This window comes from Conger conger, chromosome 9 (assembly GCF_963514075.1).
Source record: "Conger conger chromosome 9, fConCon1.1, whole genome shotgun sequence".
Lineage (NCBI taxonomy): Eukaryota > Metazoa > Chordata > Actinopteri > Anguilliformes > Congridae > Conger > Conger conger.
The window spans coordinates 53153941-53166028 of NC_083768.1; the positions used below are offsets into that span (position 1 = coordinate 53153941).

The 12088-nt window shown below is 39.3% G+C and overlaps 1 protein-coding gene across 1 annotated transcript; it reads left to right on the top strand.

The window, feature by feature from the left end:
- Positions 1–828: 828 nt before the first annotated feature.
- sem1 (SEM1 26S proteasome subunit) lies at positions 829–8472 on the top strand. The gene is made up of 3 exons (XM_061256501.1): positions 829–1015; positions 1871–1964; positions 8279–8472. Exons 1-3 carry the CDS (start codon positions 940–942, stop codon positions 8319–8321), a joined length of 213 nt encoding a protein of 70 aa, XP_061112485.1. The 5' UTR covers positions 829–939; the 3' UTR covers positions 8322–8472.
- Positions 8473–12088: the final 3616 nt, after the last annotated feature.

The following is a 12088-nucleotide window of genomic DNA, read 5'->3' on the forward strand; positions in this document are numbered from 1 at the left end:
AAGTAATATTAATCTAAATACCTTAGGTCACTGCCACTGTTTGCAAGATTGTTTTATGGTCTCATTTTATATGTTTTGAATGTTGTTTCGTTCTTCAAATTTTGATTTAATTTTAGTTATTTGCATTTATATGATATACCACTGTTTTTGGCAACAAAGAACATCTTGTTCATTCTTTTCTTTCTTCAACATCTCACATATTGTTGAATGAAATACAACACAACAGATGTTTGTAGGCACAGAAAAACATTTTACTGTGCTGCCCTGCATTTGCATTTGTCACATCTGTGAATGTTTCATATTCTGCTGATTTGTTTTCTTCTCAGATTAAATTGATTCTTTAAAAAAAACTCTGCTTGTATCTCTTGAACCCTGAATCATCGGTTATCAAATCACATCCAATATCCATTACAAAGAATAGCATTGACTTTTTGGTACATTGTGTGAAAATGTATGGAATTAAATTACATTACGGCATTTGCAATACATTCATACATTTTTTTAATCCTTGTGTTTGTGTCAAAATATTTTCAAACTATTAACTGTAGACATTCATTCTAACTGTTCTGATTAATTTGATTAAAAGAAGGTGAATGGTGGGTATTGAAGCCTGCATCAGTTTTCAGAACTTCATATAACATTTTATCTCCATACAAATACGGGATTAGTACTCCTCCGCTTGTATTTTTATTTACCATGAACATAGTGGAATGAAGTGAGATGGCTGTCCGCTTTGTTAAAATTATATAATAAACATCCCAAAGCGTTACTTGCCTTTCTGAGCACCTGCGCAAACCAGTCCATCCAAAGCAGGATCCAAAAACTCTCTTCTTGCCCATGCGCAGTGTTTGCGTCATAACCACCAGGGCTGCCTTGCATTGCGATAGCAGAAGCAGTTAGCTTGTTAGCTTGTGTGCATATCCAGAAGAAGCCGGGAATATGTCGGAAAAGAAACAAACTGTGGATTTGGGGCTTTTAGAGGAGGACGATGAATTTGAAGAATTTCCAGCAGAAGGTAAATTCAGTGTGTGTATGTGTACAGCCTACCAGTCCTGTCCCTGTAGTAAAATTTAAATGCTATTAACAATATAGAGCATGCAGTGACTCAGCTCTGTTCTGCCTGAGTAAGGCTGGGTAAAAGTGGGACTAGGCCGTTTGCCGTATAGCTAGCTAGCTAGCTAGGTTAGCTAAGTAAAATAGATACGCCGCCGTGTCAACATCTATTTGCGTTAACCTTGAATTTTGCGTTAACGCGAATTTTTGCCAGCTGCCTAGCTCATCTAGTTTGCGAATTTACCTAATGTTTGGTTCAGTAAAATTCTTAAAGTTACCATGTGATGATAGGTTTACAGCGTAGCGTAATGTTAACGTTAGCTATCTAGCTACCAACCAAATGTAGCCAGTGCCTAGCTAACTAGCCAGACCATTACCTTAGACTACTTGCTACGATAAACGTTGACGTGGTTTCGTTTCTTAGTTACCTATAAATATACTGCTACCTAGCTATAGCTATATTCCTTCCTTACACCTCGAACGCAGACTCAAGTAAGATAACGTGACTGTTAGCAAACTATTCCGCAATGGACTCGGAAGAAGCTGACCAGGCCCAGGTTTTCTTTTATTAAGGTGAGCTTGTAACGTAAGCTGGCGAAACGCCTGGTACAATAAATGTCACCAAATTAATCGTATTTAAATAAAAGCCAGGTTTACGTAAACCAGTCATCGACAGCACACTAGCCTACAAGGCGAAACCTCACATTAGTGTATTAGCTAGCTAGTTATATTAGATCTACACGATTACTATTGGAGCCGAACATGGTCATATTGCAAGGCAGGTTTTTGCAGACAAATATTATTTGTTTTGTGGTAGATTGGACAGGTTTGGATGAGGATGAAGACGCCCATGTTTGGGAAGATAACTGGGATGATGACAATGTGGAGGATGACTTCTCAAATCAGCTGAGGTAAGGCTACTACGCAAGAGTTTAAGATGCTTTCACATTGACAGCCTTAAATTCTGGTTAACTCCATGCAACATCTTTTTAGTTTGAATATTTTGGGTAGAATGAAGGGGGAATAACACAACTGTTTTTGCTGTCTATAGGTAATTATATTACCAACACCCAAAGCATGATACATATATTATAGCACAAGATCATGATAGTTCCTCAATAAAGATTATTCCTGTTAATGCAAACGGTTTCATGAAATTCATATTGAATATGAATTTGCTGCGAACATTGCGTCAGAATTGCCATTCATGGCCTTGGCCATCTTTAGCATTTAAAAATCAAACGTATATACATGTCCGGGCATTTGTCCTCTTGTCAGTTCAGCAGGTTGGTGCATTAAAACCGTGTTCTTATCTTTTATATCAGAAACATGGGCATTTCATAATATAATAAATAATTTGTTATTTGGCAGATCCTTTTATCTAAAGTGACTTACAGTTGATTAGACTAAGCTGGGTACAGTGATGTACCTTTGTCACTTCATGCTTCTGTGGGTCATTGTGAAGTGTCTGTTAGTGATGTTTGAGAGTTGTTGGTGAAACATTTGGTAAGAATTGTATTACAATACTGAAACTGAGAAATAACGAGCTTTAATGCTTCATGAAGACTTAATGAAAATGTAGCCAACCTGCTCAAACTGAAGGCTATTGACCAAGAAAAGAGAAAGACACACACAGGGTGCACCAAGTACAAAGCAAGCGGTTTTTCCGCTGTCATAAAGGAGGCATCAGCGAGGGAGCATCGAAAGGGGATCAGCAGCCAGAGGATGTGCCGGTGGCTCATGACTAACTACTTTTGACTGCTTCTAGCACTGTATAAATGAACCTGACGATGTGCAAAAAAAAAAAAAAAATCATTAAAATGTGTTTATTTTTAATTACCGCACCTGTTGAACACAGGAGATGGCACAATGCCTGGGGCGAAAAGCAAAAGTGCCTGCAAGGAGAATGTAGCCCCTAAAGATGTTTGACATTGTTGACAAGAAAAGTAGCTTGAAATGGGGGAAAAACACCTCTGCCTCTATAACTGCATGTTGGATTCATGTGAAATCAGTGAGTTGGGAGGCCGTTTCCACAGGGGTGACGTAACAACCTTCACATGAACAAAAATCTTTACATTTTAATGCATTGCCTGACACATTGACATGTGTTTTATTAACAGTGCTAGAAGTAGTTTAAGTTGAGCTGGGTAGTCAGCCACTTGCACATCAGCTGGCTGTTTCTTCCCTTTGTCACATTTATTTATAATCTGTCATTTAAAAAAAAAAAAAAAAAAAAAAAAAAATTCCTCTTCCCATAGTTTTTGTTATTTGGGTTAGGAGCATTTCATAAACACAGTTGTAAATACTGCCATTCAGCAGTGCAAGGTTTTCGGCTTACCCAGATTAGGCAGGAGGGTCATTGGGTGGGGCATCTTTAGATGGTGAAAAATATCTCATGAAATCTAGATCTGGTGTAAAAAGATCATTTTTTATTAGTGTAAAGAGGAATTTCTCTCCTTGAAGACTTGTTTTAAGAACGGTGACTGCACCGCGTTTTGATTGTAGCGTTCAAGAGGTCTGGGACACATTTATACCTCAGCAGGTGGTCTCTGACGTTGGTGTAAAGAGAATTTGCTCTTGGAATCTGACTAGTCAAATAATAAGTAATTATATCAGGTCATGTAGTCGATGACGTCTCTGGGGCTTTTCTGTCATTGCTAATATGCTGATGTTTACATCTGGAATAGTAATTCATTGGTGGTTTTGTGATGTCATCACAGAATTGTGCAGCATTTCTGGATGCATATTTAATTGAAGTTGTGGATGAATGTAGACTAGTCAGTTCTCTGTCCAGATTTAGAGTATGTGCAGATGACGTAAGGATCCAGTCACCTGGCTGCTGGGTGGCTCATTCAGTTACGGTGCCATGCTGTGGTGCAAGGATGAGCCCAAGGCTCTTGAATCCTGGCCATGCCAGTGCCTACTGTGGCTGGCAGCTTCATTGGGCACTGTTGGCATTGCCCAGGGTATGGGAGAGTTCAGTCTGTTAGGAGTCCGCATTTCATCACTGGACGATAAAAGCTCCATTCAAAAGGTCTTCCTCCAACTCCATTATGTGAGTCTAGCTGAATTGTGAAAAGAAGCAGGCGGGTGACACCATGTTTTGGAGAGGAACAGTGTGTGTCTCCACACTGCTGTGGGGTTCACATGAACTCAGATTTGGGCATTTGGAATTGGGCATGTTCAGCACATTTGGTAGCAAATATCTGTAAATCCCTTCTGGCAGTTAGGTGCATGAGAGGTGTGAATTTTATTTGCTTGGCTTTAGCATGTTGTAGCTTGATCTGTCAAAGTGTAGCCTGCTTTGAAATGATTACATAGATTTTTTTCTTATCTGGCTGCACTTTTTAATATAGGGTTTCCCCTAAAGAATGTAACCATCGCAGTGCACCACTCTGCTCCCTCACTTAGGCCACTGTATAACAAGCTGTTCTTATACCACCATCAAGTATAAGAGATTAACTTTATTTAGAGCATTTATTTGTGGATACACAGCAGGTTTATAGCTCACCAGTTTCTATTTTTTAACTTTCCAAGGCTGGTCAGATGGTGGCACTGTAGCAGGCTACAACTTGTTTTGGCCGATAACTCTTGAACCGTTCAGGCTCATTATTTTTTACCCAGATTCCCTGGCTTAAACCTGAAGCCGCTAAAGGTACAATAGATAAGATTTTTGTGTTAGAACATTGTTACAAGATCATTGTAAATCCATTCCTATCATTGAAAAAGGCTCACTTACATCCTCTGCCTGCGTTCATAGTCCTGAAATTCAGGTTTCAAAATATACAGTTGACAGCCGACTTCGCAGTTCGAGGATATGCTTTTCGATTTTGCTGAAATACAACCTTACAGTTTTGATTCGATTTACAGAGAGAGTTTGCATCACTGCCAATAATAACTTCGATCGAACCCTTGCTACATCCTGCAGTACTTACCAACTTCTTCTGTCGCAATTGGAGGATTAATTGGAACCAGTATCCTCAGCCAAGGTTTTGATGCAGCTTGTTGGCTAGATATTTGCTTGCTCATTGCTCAGCTGCCCTCTTGGACCATTTGTCTCTCGCTCAAAAAATTCTTCCTCTAAGATAATTTTTCCTTCAAGAGAACTTTTTTGGAATTTACCAACGGATCATTCAGATTATAAAAATGCTTGATACGTAAAATAAATGAAAACTGTGACTGATCTTATACTTTTAGATTGTGTGATATCTGTATGCTAACAGTACTGAGTGTCATGTGATCGCCTGGATGGGTGGCTGCCCATAAACCAGTTTTGAGAGGTTTTGCCCCATATTTAGGACATGGCTACACTGACTGATTTAAAAATGCCTACTCATAATTTAAGCATTTAATCCATATTAGCTCAACTGAAACTTTGATGTGTTAAAATTTGGATCAATAAATGGCCATTAAACCATGATATGAGCGTCTTATATAAAAATGTTAATAACTTCCAAATGGTTTAACAGAAATTGATTGATAGATGTAGGCAGCTATATTGGCACTCAAGACACCAATGCTAAAGTATCGACCCAATTAATTCACATTGTGGTGCTATATAAATTAATGGGAAAAAAAAAAATAATAAAGTTTTTGTAGAGATTAAAAACTTGTAGTGATAAATGTACTCATGTGGAACATAGACATGTACCTTTTTGTACCCATTTGTACACCTGAACAGGCTGTGTGTGGTTGGACCACATGTATCGCTGCTGCGTCCTCACTGGGAGTTTAAAAAAATATTTTATTGAGTCTGCAGTAGTGTTTGTCATCAGGAAAGTCACAACTGAATCCAGTTTCATCGATAATGTCTTTATTTTGAGTTATCAATTCTCATGCTTTTGGCGTGAAACACAGACCTGTCATATTCTCACACTAGGCATTTTATGTCAAATAAACAAACTAAAAACAAAGCCACTCCCTCATAAAACAAATGCAGGACACAGATCTTTTTTTTCCGTCATGGCAAAGTGAGATTTAAAGCTAGATATTTAGGCTATAAATATAGAACCCCATGAATTTTTATACCAAACTAAGGTGTTTGCAGTAATATTTTCAACTCCGTTATACTCATAACATTGGCGAAGATGTTGTTTCAAGCAAATCTACAAAAAAGTCTAATCTTGCTGCCATTGAAACTTTATTAATTATGCTGTTATTCCTGGTCAGTGGCTTGCCTAAATATTGAGTTTATATGTACGTTGTTATATGAGTAGTCCCTTAGCTGTAACATAGTAGTAATCTACGCTACTACTCGGCTTCTTTCTTCTTACTTATTCACAGCTGTGGCAACCGGCCCCTGGAGTGCAGGAAATGACATCAGGTGGTACAAAAATGCAAAGCTCCCCCTCCAGACTTCAGTGCCACTCTGTTAAAACTTTGTGGGGAGAACCCTGTAATGTGGCCGAACCAGTGGTTACAGCATGAGAAAATCAAGATAACTTTTTGGGGATTTGCCAACGGATCATTCAGATTGTGATTCATCTTATACATTTAGTGTCCCCTCTGATCCATGCATTTGCATAGGTGAAATAATGTGGAATGTGTTAACACACTACATTTGGCAATGGTGTAAAGAATAAATGTAGCCTCAGACTGCATTTTTGCCAATGCTAGGTTTGGCAAAAGGCGAATCCAAAGTGCATTGAAACTACAGTGTAAAGATGGCCTTTATACACGCAGCAGGAGAGAGTTTATCCAATCAGCAGGAGGACCGGGGTAGGGGGAGTCATCGAACATTCCGCCTTCCCCACGCCATCAATACGTTCTATGGAAAGCTCAACATAGATGTGATGCCATCAAGATTATATTCAACATATTATTCAACATCAAGAGATGCTGAACATGTGGAGCTCTCTGTTATGATTTTACATCTGTTTGTTTTCATTTTGTTTTCACATTTTGCGCAGCACTTATTTCAGAAGTACTTTTGAGAAAAACACCATTAATCGGCATCATTATTATGATTACTGTTATTAAGATGTGAGGGATCCATTGGGTACAGGGGGGAAATTTGATAGATGGCAGTGCTAAGCCTTCAGCAAGGATATGTGGATAGGTACTGATAAATCGAGGTACAAATAATTCTATAGGAGTGTTACATGAACAGAGCAAGTAAGAATAATCTTGCTATATAAATTTACAGAAGTAATTTTTTACAACCTGTTTTATGATATCTTTGAATGGCAATTTGCTTCTCTGCAATTATTTTTCTTGCTGCAAAGCATCTGTAGTCTGGATGCAGTCCATGTATCCATGACCATGAAATAAAGCCGCTGCTTTGTTTTTAAAAGTGGCATAAATCCTCATGCTTTTGCGATCATAAAAGCAGACTCGAAAGATTTCCTTGATTGTAAATCTTTTGCCTGTTGGTTTGACCCACATTTTTCTCCCCACCAGATAAACAAAAGTCATTTTTTGCCTGTCTGATGCAAAAGCCACAGTAAATGCAAAACAGCCATCGGTACTTCAGCAAAACATTGTATGGGGTGTTTACATGTATAAAACTCAATCGCTAAGTAGTTTCTTTTGGGGATTATAAAGCTAGTTGCAAACCAGCGTTCTCAAGGTGGCCTGAGACCACAGCGACTCCTCAATGAATGGTTGAGCCATCTTTTAAATTACATGGTTTGACTTAACTGAGGGAAAATGCCTTTCCAGTAACTGGCGGTCTCACACCAACATTTCAGGGTGGCCTGTAGACCGATCCTTTGATAGGTAAAAGTGAAATCCCTTGGATTAATCTCATTCTGTAAATATCCTTCAGTTTAATGTCACTGGGCATACTGGTGGCTATTCTGAGAAGTATATCAGCCATTTGTTTCCCTACTAGTGTTCTGCCTGAAAACAACCACAACCACAGTTGCTATTGGTTTTAGCTCCATGTTGATATCAGAAATTGGTTATGGCTGTAGTAGATTTATCATTTTGGCTATGAAGTCTGTGTGCATGATTTCTGTTGTGTGCATGTTTGGGGAGAGCAGCAATGCACACCTCTTCAACTACATGCAATGTTAAATATTTAGGTATATATTGAATACCCCTGTTTAAGTACATTTTGGTGCAGTATTTTTTCCACACTTGTTTTTAATTGTCACAAAGATTTCAGTGTTGCCTGGTATTGTTAATATTTTCTCAAATTAAATAGATTGAATCTGTTCTTGTTAAATCGCTATCGCTTTCATCACCACGTTTTATTTTTATTTTTATTTTTTCCCCTCTGCAGAGCTGAGCTTGAAAAACACGGCTACAAGATGGAGACGTCGTAGCTTCCGAAGCAACTATGAAAATTCTATTCTGGATATGGACTTCCATGTTTGAATATTGTTAATTCATGTGTAGTGAGAACTTAAGTAGTTAACTTCTGCTGCTTTATTTTGTATTAAAAACACTGGTAAAATAAAGTGTTTAAAAATTGAATTGCAAATGTTAATTCATTTCGTTAATTTATTTTTTCTATTTTTAATTTAGTCCGTCAGTCACAGGGTGGGGAAGCAGTGAAACATGCAACTAATGCTGCTAAAGGGCAATATGGTCAGACAAGCATTGTCTTCACGTCGGACGTGTTGTTAGATCCTACTCCATACGATCATCTAGGCTATGGATGAATTCGTGTTTTAAAATATTTAAATAGATGGCCTACTGTTGTAAATGCGCGAATAAAGACTTCTACAGTCGTAGCTTTTTATTTATGTAAACAGTCATAAACGAGCAGCTTCGTGAGTACGAGGGAACCGATCCCGTTATAGAAGGTGTCCCCTCCGAGACCGGGGGCATTACGAAGTCTCTGATCGGGAGATTATCCTGTGCTGTTTTCTGGGAGAGGGGGCGGTCACAGCATGTGGCCCAATCGGTCCTGCCCGGACCTGCCTTCTGTCATGTGGAAGCCGGGCTACTCTTCCTCTGCGCAGCAGGTTCTCCCAGAGAACCACGGGCCAATTTGCTGAGCCGCGCTGCCAGTAAATGATTGTGCTGGATTTGGACTCTCAGACCCTGTACTTTAATGAGCTGAAATCGATGCCAATAAGAGATCGCTTACAACAAGGAGAGCTTCCTCTTGCAATACTCTGATTTCGTGTTTTGTCTTTGTTAATTGGAATTAAAAGAGTGCGTCTAGCTTAGTGTCCGTGCTTCCATTAAATCACACTATATGTGCATTTTTACTGCACCTCTTAATTCGCTCCGTCATAGGACCTAATTTAGAAAACTATATGACAGAAAACAGATGTAGTGCAACTGATTATTGGTGAAATTGTACGGAGGGGAAAAACTAGAAGTGGCCCACCTGTAGGCCTGCATATTTGCAATTTTAAGTATACCCAGCTTGCCCCAATTGTTTCTAATTTTAGTGATGTTCCCAGTCCGTGTCTCTGATGTGAGGTTCATTCATCGTGGACGTTGGCCGTAGACCCAGAGGTTAAAAAATGTCTTTCACCAGCGATTATCGCAAACGTTGTCATCTGCAAATGAGGCCGAAGTCCATCACAGAGCGGATCCCAGAGAACAGGTGGAGCGTTTTTCTCTGCTTTTAACGCCACCAAACTAGCTTTCACATAGGCTACTGAACAAAAAAAACAAAAAAAAAAAACGCACCATTTGGTAAACTATTACATTTAGGTAGACTATTTGTACTCATGTTCAGCTAGAACAGTTAATAGGCCAACTGCATTGGTTGGTGTAGACCGTTACATTTATTTATTTAAACCTGCTTGTCCCGGATGCAATTAGATAAGAAAGACTATACGGAAATATGCTACCAGTCGAATTCATTCATTGCTGGCATACAGTGATATGCCTACTTAAAATAACAGCCCTAAACGCAAAAATACAAGGTTCTCTCTATGCACTTTTATTTGTATACACTTACACATTGGGTAACACCGGCTGTTGGTAAGCATTCGACGGCGAATAACAAGACATCGAACTGAAAAATAGGCTACTCTGGGTAAATCTCTGGAGAGATAAATTGTACTTATGACAGACACATCTGGAAGTAGCATAACCTTTGAATTAAAAATAGCGCACCTTTATAACATGCCAGATCATATCCCTGACTGAAAATGAACTAGAAAAACAACATTAAAGCATGCAAATCCTCCTAGGCCATGAGATTAGGTCCTGTGTGCTGGATCATTATTTTAATTGTTGGGAAGTTACTGAAGTGTGTAAATCAGTAAGCGGGGGCAGCGACGGTGAATCTGTGGCCATTTTGTTTGTGCCAAAAAGCGGAAGACTGGCCTCTTGTGTTTGACACACACTATTTATGTGACACCTGTGTTTTTGCAAGTAGGCCTAGTGTTCAGTTACCGAATTCTTGACAATATAGCAGACCTTTTTCTTGACGTCTTTGTGACCCTTCCGTGTATTCCGCTGTGCTTCCCTTTTGCGCTTCTTATAATTGCGTGCATTCACACCTTTGTATTTCAGACTTGACCCAGAAGATTTTTTCAGGTCTGCGAACTCGATCTATGCTTTCCCTGGACCTCAGTGCCACACTATTGATCACAAGCTTGCGCTGTCGCTTGACTGTTATATCGAACCCCCCCCCCACACACACACACACACACACACACACACACCAATCAGAAGAACAGGCTATCTTATTCTCGAAATATTATTGTCATCTTTAGTCCTGCATATATTCCGCACATAAGATGTGTTTGCAGTGGTTCCTTATTTTTTCTATAACCGTTTCGCCTTATCTGCCTATATTTTCATAGTAGGCTATTCGATTGTGACTTTCATCAAGTTGACGTATGTACTGACTCGTTTATAAAACTTAGATTGTGCACAGGCTATATGCAAGTCATAACTGCATTATTTTAGAGGTTATCGAATACAAAGACACAATGTTTTTTATTTCTTTCTTTTTTATATATATCTAGCCTACATGTAAGATGAAATGAACATGTTGAAGATAATCGCCGAGATATGGATTTCTCATGTTGTGGTCATGGCGTTCCCACCTTGACGGCAGGCCAGCGCTGGTTTTTACACAGGAGCTGGTGAGCGGCTGTCGTTCCGGGAGCACTCGACCACAGTGAGCCTCTCCACAAGCCAAGAAAGACGGGGGCCATTGTGCGGTAGCACGCAGCTGCTACAATAATAGGCCTAATTGCACATTTCTTTTGTGGGGTGAAATTAGTGGCAAAAACAGCTACAATGCCCAAACCCCGAGAAAAAATGACTCATGGCCATGACTGCTGCCAGTGAGGCACATATCCACCACCCACAGCTCCGCATCCCACACCTGCACTCGCGCACAAGCAAACACGGATAATAAGGTGTAATTACTTCAAAAATAATAATAAGTGCTCCCGATGTGACAATAGCATGCCTGTTTATCGCGAGAGGGAATAATAACTTGTGAGGACACAGAGGCGCACCTCTCTTCCTTCCCAAAAGCCCTAGGACGCCGTGTCAGCGTCGAAGTCCGTTTCATTGTGTCGTCCTGTTGTTCTTGTGATCACAGCGACTGACAGTGACGGTGTGCCTTCGCGGTTTGATATCCAGACATAGTCTTTACTAAACTAAGACGTAGGCAACGGGAGACCACTGTTCTAGAATTGCACATCCAAAAATGAACAACTAATGCACAATGTATAGCCAAAACATTACATGTGCAAACGGCAGAATATTTGTGTTTCAGTGCGTATAGGAGTAGGTTAAGGTTATTGGAGGGATTTCATGTTTTAAAAAAATAATAATAATAATGAATCAGAGGTCACTGTGTCACTACAATAATAACATTTTTAACAGTTTTAGTGTCACTCTGAAAAGTATGCTTCGATGGAATTTAAAAAAAGTTTTAGACTCTTTTAAGGAGGAAAGTAGGAAACCTGGATAAATACATCCCTTTGATCTGGAGAACTATAGGCCTGGCTTCAACATATTTATGTAAGCTATGTCTCAATTGACTCAATTTGTAATGCAATTTTTTCATTTACCATGAGAAAGAAATGTAGCCTAAGTTTTGCTTTTTATTAGCGGAACTATGTTATGTATGTAACTTCATTATTTCTAGAATATGGAAATT